Source organism: Sinohyriopsis cumingii, chromosome 12, assembly GCF_028554795.1.
Source record: "Sinohyriopsis cumingii isolate HCF-2022 chromosome 12, ASM2855479v2, whole genome shotgun sequence".
Taxonomy (NCBI): Eukaryota; Metazoa; Mollusca; class Bivalvia; order Unionida; family Unionidae; genus Sinohyriopsis; species Sinohyriopsis cumingii.
Window position 1 is genome coordinate 25,408,178 of NC_142972.1, and position 18,696 is coordinate 25,426,873.

At 38.2% G+C, this 18,696-nt stretch overlaps 1 protein-coding gene across 1 annotated transcript; it reads left to right on the forward strand.

Moving 5' to 3' along the window:
- The first annotated feature begins 5,022 nt into the window (after window positions 1–5,022).
- Window positions 5,023–15,760, forward strand: LOC149786117 (uncharacterized). The gene is made up of 3 exons (XM_089978146.1): window positions 5,023–5,072; window positions 12,081–12,205; window positions 14,661–15,760. The coding sequence occupies exons 2-3, from the start codon at window positions 12,134–12,136 to the stop codon at window positions 14,850–14,852; spliced, it is 264 nt and encodes an 87-aa protein (XP_089834272.1). The 5' UTR covers window positions 5,023–5,072; window positions 12,081–12,133; the 3' UTR covers window positions 14,853–15,760.
- The last annotated feature ends 2,936 nt before the right edge of the window (window positions 15,761–18,696 follow it).

Consider the following 18,696-nt stretch of genomic DNA (forward strand, 5'->3'; position numbering starts at 1 on the left):
CTTGCATTCTCATTCCACTCAAAGCGATAATAGGATTTTATTTCAAATTGATATTGTCCAGAGTAGTAGTATTTTCCTATACTATTTTGATTGAACTTCCATCGGTAAAAGATCCGATTCAGTTCCGGTCGAACAGTGAGTCCTTCAGCATTGCAAGACATGCAAAATTGTCCTGTCCATTACCATGTACTCTACCGTTTAGAAAATGGGTATCACATATTCGGTAGAAAACAATGTTCATCAGTTTCCGTGGGAAATGGCTACCTAACGAGTGATCAGCGTATCAAGGCACGTGTTTATGACGTTTGAAACAATGACTGAGGTATGTGGCGTATAGACTAGTAGTGCGAAGATATTTGACATGTTAGGAGTCTATTTAGTTTCTTTGCGGTTATATGGTCAACAGAAACCCTACGAATAAATGTTGCTTTACTTTGAAAACTGTCATGTCGCACGTGTATTTCACAAGCTATGGACGTACGTCAGCTGGGAACTTCAAATTTCCCACCGTGACTTTGCTACGTTGTACCCGATTTATTATTTCTCGTTAGAACACCAGGACCTGTTTAGAAAGACAGTGGTGGACATGCACTGTCATGAACATGTAATTTAGCACCCTTTGCCAATTACAGTTGCATTGCCGTTGTTGGAGGGTTCGGGTTGCCGAACGAGGGTTATTGATGGACACTTGGAAAACTCATAGCTGTTGTAATTGAATAACACAATTATGACAAGGTCATATCACTAAGGTGAAGTTAAACCAATTGTGGGCGCATATTGCGACTTTTCTCCAACAAAATTAAATGGAAGTATCCCCCATTGTCAAATTCGAAAACAAGTTAAAGGCAAACGAAATCTTAATGCATCGGTAACGTTAAAGATATCAAAGTCGATTTGGCTCAGATGAAAAAGAGAGGCGGAATATTTGCATTTCTCGCGGAGGTTCCCGATTTGATCGAGACTGCGGCTTCCGCGGTTGCAATAACGGCCACGACCGGTATATTTATCAAAATTTATATTGATATTTCGGAGGCTGCGTCGAAACAATATGTCGACGCGAAAGTCCAATCTTCTTACTATATATCCATGTTTCTTTGTACCTCTCTCGATTTCAATAACGGTAATCTTTAATGTGAAAGAAAGTGTGCACAGAACTTAATCGATTCATTCATTAATTTATAATTTGTAATATGAATGTGACCAGAGTGGCCCTCACACTGGCATTTCTGCGTCTTTCATGCTCAACTGACTTTCCATACTAACAAGGCGCCATGTTGCATACTCTATGGGCAAGCTGATTTCGTCAGACAGCATTGTGACGGAATTTATCCTATTTGCTAAATGCCGGATAATTCCGTAAATTATCATAATGCTGAGAGTTTAGATTTATATCCTTTGCATGCATGTAAATAAAAATTACACAGCTTGTTAAATCCACGTGAATGGCAAATTTTGTAATTATCGTTCTTTTCCTTTGCTTGATTCCACATTGTACATATCCGAAGCAGACTGCATAGTATTTTCCTTCTACGTACATACATGTATAGTCCTGCATAACCCCTTCGATGAAAATGGGCTTGTCCAGGAACTGAAAAGGATCTTGATCATGGCCGTCGATTATATTTAAAACTTCTGTTTAGCATGAAACGCGCAGACGATGACGGTGTTACGGCCTCCTTGGTCACAGTCAAGATAGAAATTATAAATCAATGAATGAACTGAGTAAATTCTGTGCATTTCTGATCTAATTTGTACTTTTCATTATTGAAATCGACAGGTGGGTACAAAAAAATGGGGAGGTATAGTCAGACTATAGACGTGCTCAAACCACCACACGAAGTGTAACTTCACGGAGTCTGTTAAAAAAAATATGAACCAGTGAATTAAATGAAAAGACTTACCCCTTAACCTTGACGAATGGCCGATTTGTTTTCGATGATTTTGGATGATATAATTAAATCTCATGTCTTAAAGGTACGCGAGTCCGGATTACAATCACTTATCTTAACACGGAACTAAATGTTGATGGGGTAGAATGATAATAATGATAAATCATAAGGGGCATATCGGTTTGCTAAGATCAGATGTTAACCGTCTTTGGCGTCTGTTGGATAAGCTGATAAGGGATTTTGTGCCGTTTCTCAACCAATATATGCATGACAATGGCGTTAACCGACCATCGTATACACTGAAATATAATCCTGTGAAAATTCAATTATTATCGACCATTGCAAAAGCACTGGTGTGCCAATATTAACTCTAGGCCAATCTGGAATCATTTCAGTAGTGCGTGAAAACTCTCAGTCGCAGGAAGATGAAATGTTAAATGCACAATATTGTTTTTATAAGATGGAGTTGATGCTACAGTCATATCCATCTCGAGAAAATTCCACATTACTTATATCAAGTGAACATTAACAAGACCAGCGAAAGAAATATCCAGACTGTTATTCAACAAAGACGCGCTTGTGCGTGCAACATTATTTGGAGACAACGAGCACGATTGTTGAAGACACAAAGCATGGGCGTAATTAATGTAGTTCTATCTTAACCTGGAAGAGTGCAAACAATCACCGTAGACATAAGTATTCCACAGGAAGATATTTATAATATCGCATGGCATTTGTACAGGCAAAGTAGAAATAATTAATTGGAAATGTATGTGCGTCTTGTACTTCTACCCGCCCAGTCTGACGGACAATTATGCTTTGCGGTAACATTATTAATAGAGGAAATGTAATGGGTCGTCGAAGCTACCGAAGCGAAATAATAATCAAATCGGAACTCCAGCTGTGAAATGAAATCACCAAGAAATCAGTTTTACTCGCAAAATACAAACACGTGTGTGTTGTAGGAGACGATATTTGTGGACTCTCAGCTGCAAGAACCATTATTATTCGTGTGTAGGGAATTGCTACTGCGACAACTACCATAATTTTGCCAATATTTTTTATGTCGGGGCTGCATCAGTTGTAACTGGTGTTAAGCGGCACCGGCAAACTAGTTTAATTACAAAGGTCTTTGTAGATGAAATATTAGCACCGGTGATCTCGAGACCGTTTGGTAGGAAATGGAAAATCTCTGACGACTCCGCACGCAGATACAGAACCGCGACATAGAACGAAAACAGCCATTGATTTAAGCAACAAAATAGCGCGTAAGCAGTTGCCATCATGTATATACATGCTAACTTACAGTAGGGCCCCGAGTGGCCGAGTGGTCTAAAGCGCTCTCCGTTACGGATCACTGCCATCTCACCTCTGTCTGCTTGGGTTCGAGTCTCGGATTCGGCCAGTGTTGGCATGTGAGAAAGCTTGCCAGTAGCTTCTCGTGGGTCGGTGGTTCTTCCCGGAGTTTTCCCGGGTTCTTCCTCCACCATTAATACTGGCCGCCATGCATAGCCTACCGTGTGCTGAAAATGGCGTTAAACTCCACAACACAAGCTAACTCACAGCATTGCAGCCCAACTCCCTTTTGAACTGCGGTAGTACGCGTATGAACCAGCGCTTACCTACACTGTTACCCGACCCCTAACCCTTGATCATGGGTTCCACGAGAAGCAAAGCTTCCACGGGGAGTCACGCAGACAGGGAAAACATCACGGGGAACTAGAAGTGGTTTCGGGCGCGTTAATTAAAGCCAGTCAGCCGGTCTCAAAGCCCCATTCACACACTACTCGTCACACTGTTTGGGACTGAAAAATTGTCTCATTATTATTAGTATTATTGCCGAAACAAAAGTACTATTATGTAATTGTCTTCTTCATGAAGTGCTCTTAATGGCCAGTACAGACCTCTTTGCCCATTTCGTTTTGAACTACAATCAAGGCTGTTCAGGACTGAAAACATGCATGTCATTGCAAGCAGTATGTGCTGAAAACAGTTTATGTTCAATGTCTCAAAACTGTATGCACATTCCACCTCTTCTTGCCACAGAATGGACTTTTCGTGAGTGTCAGTGGCATTTCTTTTTCAGTGCATACAGACTCCACATTACTGTACAATGCCTCAAATTCTGTAGAAAAAATTCGGAATTTTTTAAAAACTTTTAAGTTATCCTTTAACAAACTCGTTACTAAGTGTTACATAATACTTAATTGAAGGAAATGGGAGAGCACTGTTACTATGATAGTTAGCCATTTCTTCGCAGTCTTAACTCACATGTACTGAATTGTGCTTACCAATAACTCTTAATCAGCAAATAAAAATGGTGAATGCTACGGAGCAGAGAAATGAAAAACATGGTCTGAATGCAGGTTCCCCTTTGATTTCATTCGTACCACGACCTACGCGGGCTTGCATGTCCGGTTGGGACGAAATTAATTTTGGAGCAGTGTTCAATATAATATCTCTTCCATTATTTTTTGATATAAGACGTCATGGTGGGTCGAACTATAGTTGTGGCGTTGGATAACAGTGTACACTCGGAAATCGCCTTTAAATGTAAGTGCGTTTTTTAAAGAAATGATATTATATAAACGTATCTTTTATACTATGCGTAAAACAATCGTGTCTCTAGAGTAGATAAACAGCATAATTTGCATACGAGTCTGGTCCCTACAAGATCTATCCAACTGGGGACTTGCAGAACGTTTCCCTTAAGGTACTAAGAATTAGTGTATTGTTTTAATAGATTTGTCTCATCAATCAGACATATATATTTACAGTATAGATTGTGACACGAGTTAACTTTATAACCGTTCAACATGTATTATCCAAAGAATCGAAAGATCACGGGGTCACAGAGACTAGCATTCAGAACATACGAAACTTATAATCTCAACTTTGCATTAAAATATGTTTGATTATAGTAGGAATGGCTATCTTTTAGTTCCTTAGAGAATATATAATCAGAGAGAAGAAAACATTTTGGTTTACTGTATGGACGATTCCAAAAGTAAAAGATTAAATGTCAAAGTTACAAAGACAACGTGATTTTTGAACGTTAGACTTTTATCGCGACCTATTTGTTGAAATGGTTAACTACTTTTTTTTCAGTTTTTGCAGAGAATGTATACAGAGAGGGTGATGTTGTGATACTGGTTCACTGTGTGGAGATCCATAGGCCGTCACGTAAGTTTCATTTAATGCATGAACGCCTCCTGTATGGAAATGTGTATTCGTCTTTAGTAGATAGATAACAGGGATACATGTTGGGCCATTTTAAAATTTGTTTGCCATTGGTCATGACACCGTGTAATTTGGTAATGTGATTTCGAATGAGCAAAGCAGAAATTTTACGTGATAAGAGTACCTATGTTACAGGGCTGTAATTACAAAGGGGGTTGTAATGACAAATAGGTAACAATTTTGAATCAACCGCCACTTGAACAATCAATGTAATATTTGTTTTGTTTCAAAAACTTCACCAGAGAAAGACAAAATCAAAAACATTAAAATAAGCTTGACACAACCCTTGTAAATCTAAAGAGCACAGACACAAGTGTTTTCACCAGTGTTGATATTTTTAAGTACTGAGGTCACCGATACGCATGAATAATCTCAACTTTACACAGTTTGTTTAGGTGGTTAATTTCAAAACAATATATGATGTCTCAGACTTTGTCAAACTTTGGTTAAGTTTCTGATGTGCTCATCTTGAAGTCACGTGACCAAAGATCGCACATAATCACAAACATTGATCACTATCAATTATCGACTGATTATTATTCATTCCGCTGGCGCTATACACTGGATGCTTCACACACTGATGCATCTGTGATTGTAATCCGCGTGACTATCTGGCTCAAAACGCCTTTGTATTATTTTATCATTTCATAAGACAGCTTAAATAATGTGATGAGGTATTTCGTGTTGCTTCTAATTCTCGAGAGGAGACCCAGATTTCTTGACTTGAGCCATCTTGACCACTGTTTGTGTAAATAACTAAATCAAATTATTGTTGGTGGAAGTACTGATTAAAAATTTGATACATAGGAATTACTATGCCAACATATTAGACGTGTGGGAACGTATGCCATAAAAAGTTTGGGACTACGTAACATGGATGAAACGTGTCGGATAAAGTATGCGATATGTACACTCTCGAAATTAATAGGTGATGGTCTATCAAATCCAAAATGAATTTATTTTTTTACAGTCACACATCGTTTCTCGCTGGCGCTGTTACGTTTATGCTTAAATTTATTTTCTTTTTTTTCTTGTGTATATTAAGAGTTCTTGGTGGCATAATCGGTTAGCGTGTCATACTCTTGATTCAGACATTTTCGGTTCAAATTACATAGCGAAAAATGATATTTTCTTTCTGACTGAGGAACCGTTTAGCTCAAATTGGATGCAGACACACGAATGTCAGATCTGACGAAGTACGGTTGATACCAAAAATGATTACGAAGCATGGATAATTCTTTGAGACATAATCAATTCTGAAACAAACTCTGAGACTTTAGGATGTTGTTTGGAACTCTAGGGCCTCATTCGAAGCTGTTGTTGTTGTAGAGCTGAACGCCATTTTTCAGCACAAGATAGGCTGTACATGACGGCCAGTATACATGGTGGAGGAAGACCACGGGAAAACCCCCATAAAGAACCACCGACCCACGAGAAGCTACTGGCAGGCTTTCTCACGTACCCACAATGGCCGAGCCCGAGACTCGAACTCACGCAGACGGAGGTGAGACGGCAGTGATCCGTAACAGTGAGAGCTTTAGACCACCTGGCCACTCGGGGCCGCCATTCGGGATTGTAAATTCACGCCATTCTAAATGACACTGACTAAATACGTCGGTCGGCTGTAAGACATTTATGTGCAATAACTCAATACAGCAATACAACAACCTGCTTATAATATCATTCCTATATATATATATATATATATATATATATATATATATATATATATATATATATATATATATATATATATATATATCAACATTTTTCCTAAATGCGTCATACACGTTCATTAAAGAGGCAGAAAAATGTATGATATTTAAAATGCGTATCCAAAGCAACTTGACAAATTGCAACAGTGAAGCGACTTCGTTAAACTGCTATGCAGTTACATATCAAGATAACTTAAAAACCAAGTGAACTGAAATCTTAAGTGTGTTTGTTGATGAACAAGAAGAGTGTAGCTGGACGCAGAGGCTGCCGTGTATGTTCATCAATGACAAAACATATATTCTGTGGCAAGCAATGATAAACGTAAAAACGACAACTGATGTTTAGACAGAGCGATCATACATCCTCGAAATTACAGACAACAACTGGGTGAATATCAATTCGAAAAAATAGAATTCCCTATGCAATATACTGACATCAGTACATTTGAACACGGACTACGAATGCTCGAAGATTCCTGCGAGTACCAAAGACCAAGAAGCTTCCACGGTCCATGTCGCTGTAGAATTCCCGAGTGGGGTTTGCGACATCGTTGATAGATGCGATAGAAACAATGAGCCACCCATATTGAAGGATTCACTTGAGTAGTTTATTAAATTACTCAAGGTTACAACAAAATGGATTCAACAACAGCTCTTCTCAGCCACAAATACAATTATGACCAATGATGACATTGGCGAATTTTCCGCGGCCACTCATTGCTGGATCTGTGAAGGAGCTTTCAGTGATTCGGCTTCGATGTCCAAAGACGATAAAGCAAGCGATCAACGTAACATCTCTGGCGCGTACTGAGGAATTGAAAATAGCGTATGTAATCTACAGTTGTAAAAAATTTACCCAAAGAAAACATCACTTCCTGTTGTCTTTCATAACCTGCGTCGATAAGACGGTCACTTAAAAATGCAAAGAATCGCAGAAGCATAAGATACTAAGATAAGTGCCACTCCTAACTACATGAAAAAGTATATGGCTTCCGGCTGGGCCAGCTGCAGTTCATTAACTAAATGCAGTATCTCATTTCTGGCCAGGACAAACTCATCGGCAACCTTTCGGTAGAAGGCAACGACCGCTTTATGATTACTCGTCGTTACTGTGATGACGATGGATGGTTCAAGTTAATCATTCGAAAAGGAATATATACCTAAGTATACATGAGCGACTGAGAAAGGTTTTCTATGACTTAAAATAAGTTCAGTACCTAAAAATATCAAGGACAGTACATACAACATACAAATCCACCAACACCACATACAGCTAACGTACCTCGCGATAGAAATGATGTACACGAGAAAGCGAACAAGCGTTTATGATGATACTGTGAATGCAAGTAACATGTGTAATATTTGAGATAGCTAACTAATTAAGAAGGAACGAAACTGCATTAAGAGCTGTTTCAAAAATAATAGTCATGTTAATGTTAAAAGCCAGCTTATTTTACTGTCAATCATTCGAATCAAAATTGATTACCCTTTTGGACTATACGAATTTTCTCTCTTACAATAAAATAAGCATCAGGGAACGTGGAGCCACTAACATGCACTGTGAACCGATTATAATTAGAGGGATTCCTTCTCCAGATATTTTGTAGCCTAGCATGCAGATCAAAGCCTAACAACTCAATATACATATTCATAAACTTTACAAAGTAAGCGAAACGAACAAACTATTTATGCTATTTACAATGCAAGAATAAATTAAAGTCTTAAAGCACTCTTCAGTAAGCTGTTGAACAAAGGATATTTAGTTTTAAAATAGTTACCTACTATAATGAGTATAGAAAAGTAATATTATTCCTATTTGAGTCAGTTTACGATTAACAGTCTAACAGCACAACGTATGATGACAGACATAATAATTACATATACAAACCATGGAATAGAGTTTCGTTTGATGGATAAAGATGAAATTTAGAATGATTGTGTTCTAGAGATAGAAACTTAGAGAAGTAAAATAAAAATACACGTTTTATTAATTGGGAAGAGGTTAGTATGGCAAATGTTTCGGGTGGAATATCTGTTCAAGTTTACAAGTTGCTGGATTTGTTATAGATTTAGCTTTTACAGGGTTCGGTACAATGTTGCTTGGGTTTATTGAAAAGCTTTTAAAGACAAGCTAATATGCAATGAAGTTTTAAAACACGGTGATATTGTAACCTCGTATTTTAGATAAAGTTGATATAATGTTGAGTAAAGTAACAAACAATAATGAGTATAAGGTGAACAGAACTTAGTACAATACATTGTTGCAAGGACGTAACATAAAGGATTCTAGTTAATGAAACGGAAGCCTGTGACTACCTCAGGCAGAAGCCTATTTACATCACTGTGGAACGACAGCCTGTGCCTACCTTACGCCGAAGCCAAGTTACATTACTGTGGAAGGACAGTCTGTAAAAGAAATTTATTTTTAGAATCAAATTGATAACAGCGATGGCAAATTATATATTTCATAACAGTAGGGGAAATGTATTGTATTTATTACCATATTTCAAATGGTCAAAACTAATATATCCTACCACATAATCTAGAAGAATGAAACCAAAACCAAATTAATACTTAATCGTTTGTATAATCTTGAAATGTACATGACAAAAATCAAAGAAGAAATGATTGATAACGATAACACTAAAGAAAGCATATATATTGAATGTGTGGAACATTACTCTGAAGTTTTAGTAACTCCTTGCAATTATTAAAGACATGATTTTAAAATGTAGTATTTACTTGGTTATTTCATCAACATAAAAATTGTTGTGTCCCCTCGGCACGTTTTGAATGGATCTTCGAGACGGGTAATTTCATGTTTACTAGGTAGTTTTTGACTTTTTAGAGCATTTTCACCTTCGCCACAAGCATTTAGTTCAATTAAGTTCAATTTGACATGGTACATTTTGCCAGAAATTAAATTATCGAAGAAAAGGGTAACTTTTGAAGTTCATATATTCTGGAAGAATCCTTTGTAAAACTTAAAAAATGGCTGGCATCCGTTAGTCTTGAGAGACGATGGAAGTGTGCCCATGAGAGATGTCCCGGTTGGTGGTGGTGCAGCGTCTGCTATGACTAATGAGATCAACACGGGAGTGACAGTCCTTGCTGCACTTGAAAGTTGAGTCTGGTGTGGGTTGGAGCTCTTTCTTCTTCGTCTGCGATCGCTTTTCATCAGCTAGCAAGCGCAGCTTGTCCTCGCTGGCTTTTAGAACAGTGATCAGAGCATGTCGCCAGCTGGACTTGACTAGAGCAAGCACTTCTTCCCAGGTGTTGACATCACTGTCAAGGGCTTTCATGTCGCGCTTGCAGACATCCTTGAAGCGGAGATGTGGCCGTCCGACCGACCTTTTGCCAGAGGCAAGCTTTGATTAATGAAGGTCTTTGGGGATCCGTCCGTCATCCATCCGACGTACATAGCCCAGCCATCTGATGCGACGTTGGCGGAGGAGTGTGGCCATGCTGAGAATCTAGGCACGTTCAAGCACCTCGTTGTTTGTCCCTCGATCGCTCCAGGTGATCCCCAGTATGCGTCGGAGGCATTGCATATGGAAGCTGCCCAGTCTTGTCTCCTGTGAGGCGTACAGGGTCCATGTTTCACTGGCGTACATGACAGTGCTTCGCACACAGGCACGGTACACGTATATCTTAAGTGTTCATGGTCAGCATGCTGTTTTTCCATACTCTCTGCGACAACCTGGAGAGTTGTTGATGCCTTTCCAATCCGCTTGTTGAGCTCAGCATCGAGCGAGATGTTGTTGGTGATGGTAGAGCCGAAATACTTGAACTGACTGACTACCTCAAGTTCGTAGCTGTTGATGATGCTTGGGGGTCCGCGTCCTGAGCCATCACGTTGGTTTTATTTAGGCTGATGGTCAACCCAAACGCATCGCATGCTTTAGCAAATCCGTCCATTAGGCGCTGTAGCTCAGTTTCTGTGTGAGTGGCTAGAGCAACATCGTCTGCGAATATAATGTGCCTGATGGTTAATTATCGCACATAACTCTTTGCCTTCAGTCGTGCCAGGTTGAACAGTCTGCCGTCTGATCGGGTGTGCAGGTAGGTCCCTTATGTGGATGTCCCAAAGGCATGCTTGAGCAGGACAGCGAAGAAGATGCCGAAGAGCGTGGGGGCAAGGACGCAGCCCCGTTTCACTCCGCTGCGGATGTCGAACGGGTCGGACGTTTGGTCATCGTACTGCACTGTGCCTTTCATGTCATCGCAGAAGGACTGGATCATGCTTAGCAGTTTTGAAGGGCATCCAATCCAAAAGACCTTTTAAAAATACGCATTGCAGTTTTATGCTAATCTTTCTTAAATAGCAATTATTATATCCATTTGTATGTCTGTATCTTTAGCTTCCATCCATTCTCTCTCAATCTCCTCTTATTGCCAGTTATGATTATACAATGATATACATACAGGTCTAAAATCTATATATTTTTTATGGATGGATTTGAAATTCACAATTCGACATTTTTTTATACACATGTATATTTTAGATCAGGGAGATTGTAATTCAGCTAATGTCCCATAACCATGTAAAAGGCACGCACTGAAACAATCTTACACAAACAAACCGACACACAAACATTTGACGTGTTAATAAAATTAGTTTCTTAAATCAAATCAAAGGAAGTTTGATGGGGGAAAAAACTGGACGCTACAGGAGCCATGAACATTTGGGAAGTTCATCATTTCACTCCATTTTACACTAGCATGATGATGATTTGACCTATCACCTGTCAGGTGACATTTTGTTTCAAACCAAATTTTGTTGGAGGTTAGGAGCGTTAACATAAGGAAGAATATATGGAGAAGGTAAAACTTGTCTTTAGATAGCACCAATCACTTCAACAATCTTTGTATTGGTAATACATTCTTATGAATAACTTTCCTTATATTTTGTATAGTATAGTCATACATAGTGACGTGCACTTGTAACTAAATGCATAAGATATGAAGATACTACAACAGCAGCAACAAAGAAGACTAAGACGAAGACAACAACGACAAAAACAATAGCAACTGATACTACTACACTATATTACTGCCACCAATATCCTTCTCTTCTTCATCCTGCATCATGGTCTTTTTCCCCTCTTGTTGCTGTTTCTGTTTTTGATAATAATACTAATAATAATTCTAACGAAAATAATATTAATTCTTGTTGTTGTTGTTGTTGTTGTTGTTGTTCTTCTTCTTCTTCTTCTTATTATTATTATTATCACAGTTGCATTCTCAGCGCCAGGAATTTTTCTGCCTACTCCCGAACAAGCAAGGCAGATGATAGCTAACCTTGATGCAAAGTCCAAGCAAATGATGGCTAAAATGAAGGAAATGATGAAAAATCAAAACGTAAGTTTTTAGAAATTAGTATTGATAGATGATTAAAATAACCTCTGCAAATCAAAGACTCACCTTCGTTCCTATATACAAATATTATAATTTTTGATTTTATAAGATTTTAATAATTGTCTCATTCAAAGCATACTAAACCCACTGAAAAGATATTTTCGACATCTTATTGAATATTACCTAGGCATCATTTAATCTCATTACCTAGAGATTTGAATACGCTTAGGTGGAACAACAAATGGGTATTCTTCCAATATACAGAACCAGAATATGTAAGATATTGTTACACGCAAGGGGTCTCGATACGAGTGAATCAAACTCCTGCGTGATCGTGGATCGATAGCCCATGTCCTCTCTATTTCGAAGGACCTTTTCGACAGCGGTTGTTGTCAACTGAAAGGTTCTTAATAGCGCGAATGCTACAAACATTTTTATCTAATCACCTAAAAATTTAACATTACGAAACTCTAATTTCACACTTGCGTGGTTGGCTCGTGTTTCACATTTGTATGACTGATTAGTAAGCCTTTCTGAGCCTAATATTAATACTTCACACGACATACAATACAAAACACAACCCAAACAACTAACTCAAAGAATTGTTCCTATCTCAAGTTACTAAACACATATACCTAAAACTTTCGAGAAAATCCCCTATGTTAGGAAATTAGGGAAGGTCAATTTTACAAAACTAATCTATACTGTCCTAAAGTCTTGTGAAATACTATACATTATGACGTCTACCTCTAGAAAATGGCTAATTGCTCGGACTGAGAAACATCTTCCCAACACTAATTCCCCATAATAAACAAAAGAATCACAAAAATCTATCAAAGTTCTAAACGGAGACGTACATAGAGTTTAAAATTTAAATAACACATACCCTGGGTTTAAATCGATATAAAGTAACTCAGAATAGAAAAAAATATTGCATTGATTTTCTTTAAAGTTGTTGTTGTTTTTGTTGTAGGGTTTAACGCCATTTTTCAGCACACGATAGGCCATTTTTCAGCACACGATAGGCTATGTATGACGGCCAGTATTAATGGTGGAGGAAGAACCCGGGAAACCCCCGGGAAGAACCACCGACCCACGAGAAGCTACTGGCAAGCTTTCTCACATACCCACATTGGCCGAATCCGAGACTCGAACCCACGCAGACAGAGGTGAAATGGCAGTGATCCGTAACGGAGAGTGCTTTAGACCACTCGGCCACTCGGGGTCCCCTTCTTTAAAGTTGAAACCTATCTTAAGTTGAAGGGACGATCTATAACATTCATACTTGTTGATGTACTGGAAAAGATTTTCCTATGTAAATGAGCATGGTTCGATTTTGAAATCATTTATTTTATATTTTATGTCATTCAATAGATTAGGATGTTATGGATGAAATCAATGGTTGTTTTTGTCTTTTATCAAAAGCATCAGAACAACTGCAACAATTGAACTGACCAGTCATCGGAGCTTTAGGTATATTCTTCTCACTGATTAGCTTACCATGTTGTATCGTGATTAATTTTAAAAAAGATAACAGCATATTGGTTTATACGCTGTCCTGAGAATTATTAAAGGTCATCCAATTCCGTGAGAAATATTCAAGTTATGACTATCCTAATTAGGACGTAATTAACTGTGACAATCATCATGGTGTCATATCATCAAGCGTGATCTCTTAGATTAGCCCCAACTGTAGACGCAATTACGTAATAACTCGCTGATCCAGCAGTTGTGGTGGTTAGCGGAGATCGGAATTATGCCATATAGTAAGTAGATTTTGACTGAAAGTTTGGCACATCTGTCGATCAGTCTATTACCAATTGTAAGAACGTGTTGCAAATTTGAGACTTCGAATGAATATTCAGAAACAAATTCCATGTTAAACTGTGCTCATGCCTTGGCATTTGAGAAAAAGAATACTGAGACAAATAGAAGCATTGTTTACCCTTAACCAGCTACAATTTTAATAACGGAAAAATTGAGATTGTGATTATTAAAATTCTAGTGTGTGATTTTCTCAGTGTACATTGAATATTTATTAAAGAAAAAACAACAAGTACGAACAGTGCAGATTGTGTGCAGCGAACTTGCGGTAAAAATTTAAACTCTATGATTTCACAGGCGAAGGGACGTGCATACGGAAAGATAGGCAGTGAAAGTGTATCATACGGCACCCTCTTTTAAAACGTAAATTTAAATATACAGATTGGCTTGGCCTGAACACGAACAGGACGTACAATCTGTCCATACCCAAAAGGTGCTTGCGCAGTCCAAGTTTCGAAGTTCCATTATTTTCAGCAATCTAACCAACTATCAAAACTATTGAAGCAACAACAAAAGGAATAATAGCAGATCTCCGCCGAACTTCGATACCATATGATAAATAAGTTCTACAGGACTGATAATTCATTGTATTGTTCGTGAATAACTCTTCTCTCGTCTGGATTTATTCTTCCAGATTCCAGGAACTGCTCTGAAAGTTGATGGAGATGCAGGTGAAGGAATCATACGAGTTAGTCGACAAAGGAAGGCCGACATGATAGTAACAGGTTCACGAGGACATGGGATTTTTCGAAGAATCATCTTTCGAAGTGTTAGCGACTATGTTGTTCAGCACTCTCGAGTGCCGGTGCTTGTTTGCAAGCATTGACTGGATTATATGTTTTGTTCACGTAAAGCAAGTTCTGAGCGTGAAGGCACGATGATTGTATCTTTGGCAGTTTTGTGGCCATGAGCCGACCACTTTTGCTGAATGCATTCCCTGATAATCGCAGAGAAAAATATCTTCTGTCATTTGATTGTTTTATACTTTCTCATTGCTTATTCTTACATTTTTCTTTTGTATTAACTGTAAATAAATTGGACGACGGACTTCCTAAAACACCATTAGAATCATTGTGTCTGCTTACTTAGGGGAGATAGTTCTTATATGACATTGAGATTTTTCAGATTTATTCCTTTGTTATCGCATACTTAGCTCACAGCTTTTTGTTAGTAAGGCTTTGATATTTTCTTTTGCCAGCTGGTTTCACTTTCAAGCCGCTGTGAAAAATACAATTGACGTTTACATTTTACACCTTCTCAGCTGATACATGAAGACAGCGATATTTTGGCACATTTGGGAAAGCATTAGATCGGCCCACTTGATATTAGGGGCTCAAGGTCGTCATAGTGTAAGCCTATAAGAATTCTTTACATGTAATATTGTTCAACGAAGCACAGTGGTGGTACATGCTTTTAGGTGCGATGATAATATGCATATTGTAACTTGTTGTTCCGTTAGGTATTCACTTTAACCAAGCTGACTTTCCAGTTTTTACTAACATGAACGAGTCTGTGTTTATCTACGTCAGTCAAAATATCGTTGTCGACATGTAGTGAGTGACTGTCCGTCCGTAGAGAGCAGGCATAGTTTTGGATTTTATCAGATAAAAGAAGTAAAACATTGAATGAAACTCGTACACTAAATCCCTTTTATTGAAGTTATTAAACAATTTTTTGTCTGAATTTCAGCACATTGAAAGAAACGATAATTACTGCTTGTCAATGACTGGTAACTTTTCCATTTTATTCGACCATCATGTCACATGATTCTTAAGATAACGAGTTTTAAATACATTAGTTCTTAATAAATCCTGGTATACAAGTTAAAATCACGAAAAATTATAAAATATAATTCTAGCAGTATGAAGCAGAAGTATATTTAACAATATGTTGCTGTTGAAATATGATAGTTTGTCTTTGCAACGTTCCAGTGTCTGGCAATTTCAAAAGTACAATAAATTACTTTAAATATAGTTTAATGTCATTTAATGTCGGATAGCCGACAAATGGCAGATACTTTTGCCAAAATCAGGGAATCGAACATGATACGGCAGAGATGACTAGAAAGATGGCTAAACATGTCTGCATTAAAAATACACAAAGAAAATAAAGAAAGAATACGTAAATAACATTAAAAAATCGCAACGTCTAAATATACGATGTTGACCCTGTAGATGGTGCAAACCCTGATAAATGTCATAAGTGACATACATGTGACATCACATGCAACGTCAGTGGTAAATGTCATAATGTGACATCACATGCAACGTCAGTGGTAAATGTCACATTGTGGGATGTACGGCTACATTACCGGCAGTAAATGTATCAAGCATAGATAAACGTCACACCTAGAAATTACAACATTCATAGCACTTTTCAGTTTCTGCAATTTGCGCTACAGACCCAGTAAATGTAACACATGCATCTAAATATCAGTGAATAGTCTGAAACGGAAAGATAAAAGAGTTTAGAAAGTTGTCACTATTTGCAGCTGAAATAAAGAAAAAAGTCGTTGTCCTTCGGTTTTTCCTCATTGAAGACTTTTCTTCAATTCATTGCAGTATTCTATATTTTTGTACCTCCATTTTCAGATCTCTAAGAGTTACAATGATGCGTTCAATTTATTTCATTCAGTCAGCTAATATTTCAGATGTAAACAAACCTCTATAAAAAAAGCTCATATTTTGTTTGGTTATTTTAGCAACTTATGAAAATGTTTTTAATATAGTCGTAAAATACTTATGGGCCATTACTACACTGAACTACGTGCGTGCTTGTCGCTATACTTAGTAAATTATTAAAAATGTTTATAGGCAGGTTGATGATATAGACAGATAAAGCAGACATATAGATATGTAGGTATGTTGATGGAAAAGCGATGTACCGATCTATTTTGTGAAATATCATAGGAGTAATAAATGACTGACGGTGCACCGCCATGAGCGCTTAAAATCAAATGATAAAGTGACGAACAGACACATGACCTAATTGGCTGTATTTTCACACATTATTATATGTGTACGATTATAGTAGCCAGTGTAGAACACCAATGCAGAATAGCTCTATCCTACCTCACACATGACCCTTTCCAATCTCTGGGACCATTTTGACCTAATACTGCAAAACAGTAGCAAAAACTTTCCGATTTCCATTATCATTTGAGATTCTTAAAGTAATTACAATAAGTATTAATTACAACATACCTACTTATTAAAGAGAGCAGCAGTTACTCTTACGTGGACCACAGACTAGTCGTTTCAGACTAATGGAACTAGCAAAACGAACTTTCGGGAAATTTTTAATTGTAGATCATAATCATTATAGAAAACATTTTTATCCAGAGATGTTGGCGGACGAATGAAGATCGCTGACACCCCGTGAAAAACATTCAGCTAATTGTTAGTGATTAAATAAGCGCGCGTAAACAAATGAAACATGTCACACATGGAAGTCGGAGTAACACTTTCTCGGAGTCAGCTTGGAAATTAAGATCCGCCGCGAGAAATAACTGAGATAATTTTCAAACTAACCCGAGGGAAACTCGTTGTGGGACCAAGGAAGTTGCCGTTAACAGCCACGCAAGCGAGTCAAGTAAATCTGGCACGGAGAAGCAGTCATAAAGTCACATAACACTGTCCGCGTTTGAGGTCGATGCGATGGCCGAACACGGCGAAACATTTCCTCTGCTGGAGGCAATACTCAAATTGACCGCCGCTGTTGCACCTATGATTACCCAAGCAGCCACGTTGGGTGGTGTCGGAACCGCCGTGGAAAGGGCCCCAAAATAGGCAACCGGAGGAATGTTCGGAACACGAAGACGACAGGGTGGTTTTATTAGTCCACTGATTGTCGGGGCATGGGGTTCACTGATATTCAGCAAGATATTGGGACCACCACCAGAGGCCCTTAGCAAGCTGTCACTATATGCACTGATGTTATAAAAAGGCAGGGGCTTCAATTAACCCTTCGGTAAGGAGCACGACACGGACTAACACGCCTGTATAAATAGACACAGGCGTATGAAACAACTGTTGTCAACTGTTGATTTTTTATCGAATTGTCGCTGCCACATAAGATGAAACATTTTCGCGGGTTTTCATGTTTGATGATGTAACAGCGATTACGCTACTCGTGATCGAAACCGAAATTATTAAATTAGATTCTTCGACGGACCATGTCATGCACTGCATCGTATAAGCAATAACGCGCGTGGATATGTTTTTTCCATTACATTGGCGTGAAATTTCGAATATGAAAATGGATGGATCATACGTTACAAGTAACGAGCTATTGTGGCATTCAATGCTGCTAACACAAACATGTACTGATCCACGCGTGTTCAGGTTAGAATTCATTGTGGTGCTTGACACGAATAATCGGTATGACACTTTCGTCTCGACTACACATACGTATACGTAACGCGTTAACAGTAACGTTCGCGTGCACACATGAAGAATTAACGATAGCTGATTTATACAACGTGCCAGTTGATATATATGGACCATCGAGAAGAAAGAAAAAAAAAAAACAACACGCTAGGTCACCACTGACACGTCAGCGTTTGCCACCAAAGATGATCTAGCTGTTTTATTGAATCTCGCCGGAGTTGTCGCGGAAGATGTTATCGTCTTTCAAAATCAGCATGGACATTTGAAAACCAGCAGTATAAA

Bases quoted from the DNA above. Each gene is read 5' to 3' on its own strand.
- LOC149786117 (XM_089978146.1), top strand. From the start codon at position 12,134: ATGATAGCTAACCTTGATGCAAAGTCCAAGCAAATGATGGCTAAAATG. The intron at 12,206-14,660 runs GTAAGTTTTTAG...TTATTCTTCCAG, and splicing joins AAATGATGAAAAATCAAAAC to ATTCCAGGAACTGCTCTGAA.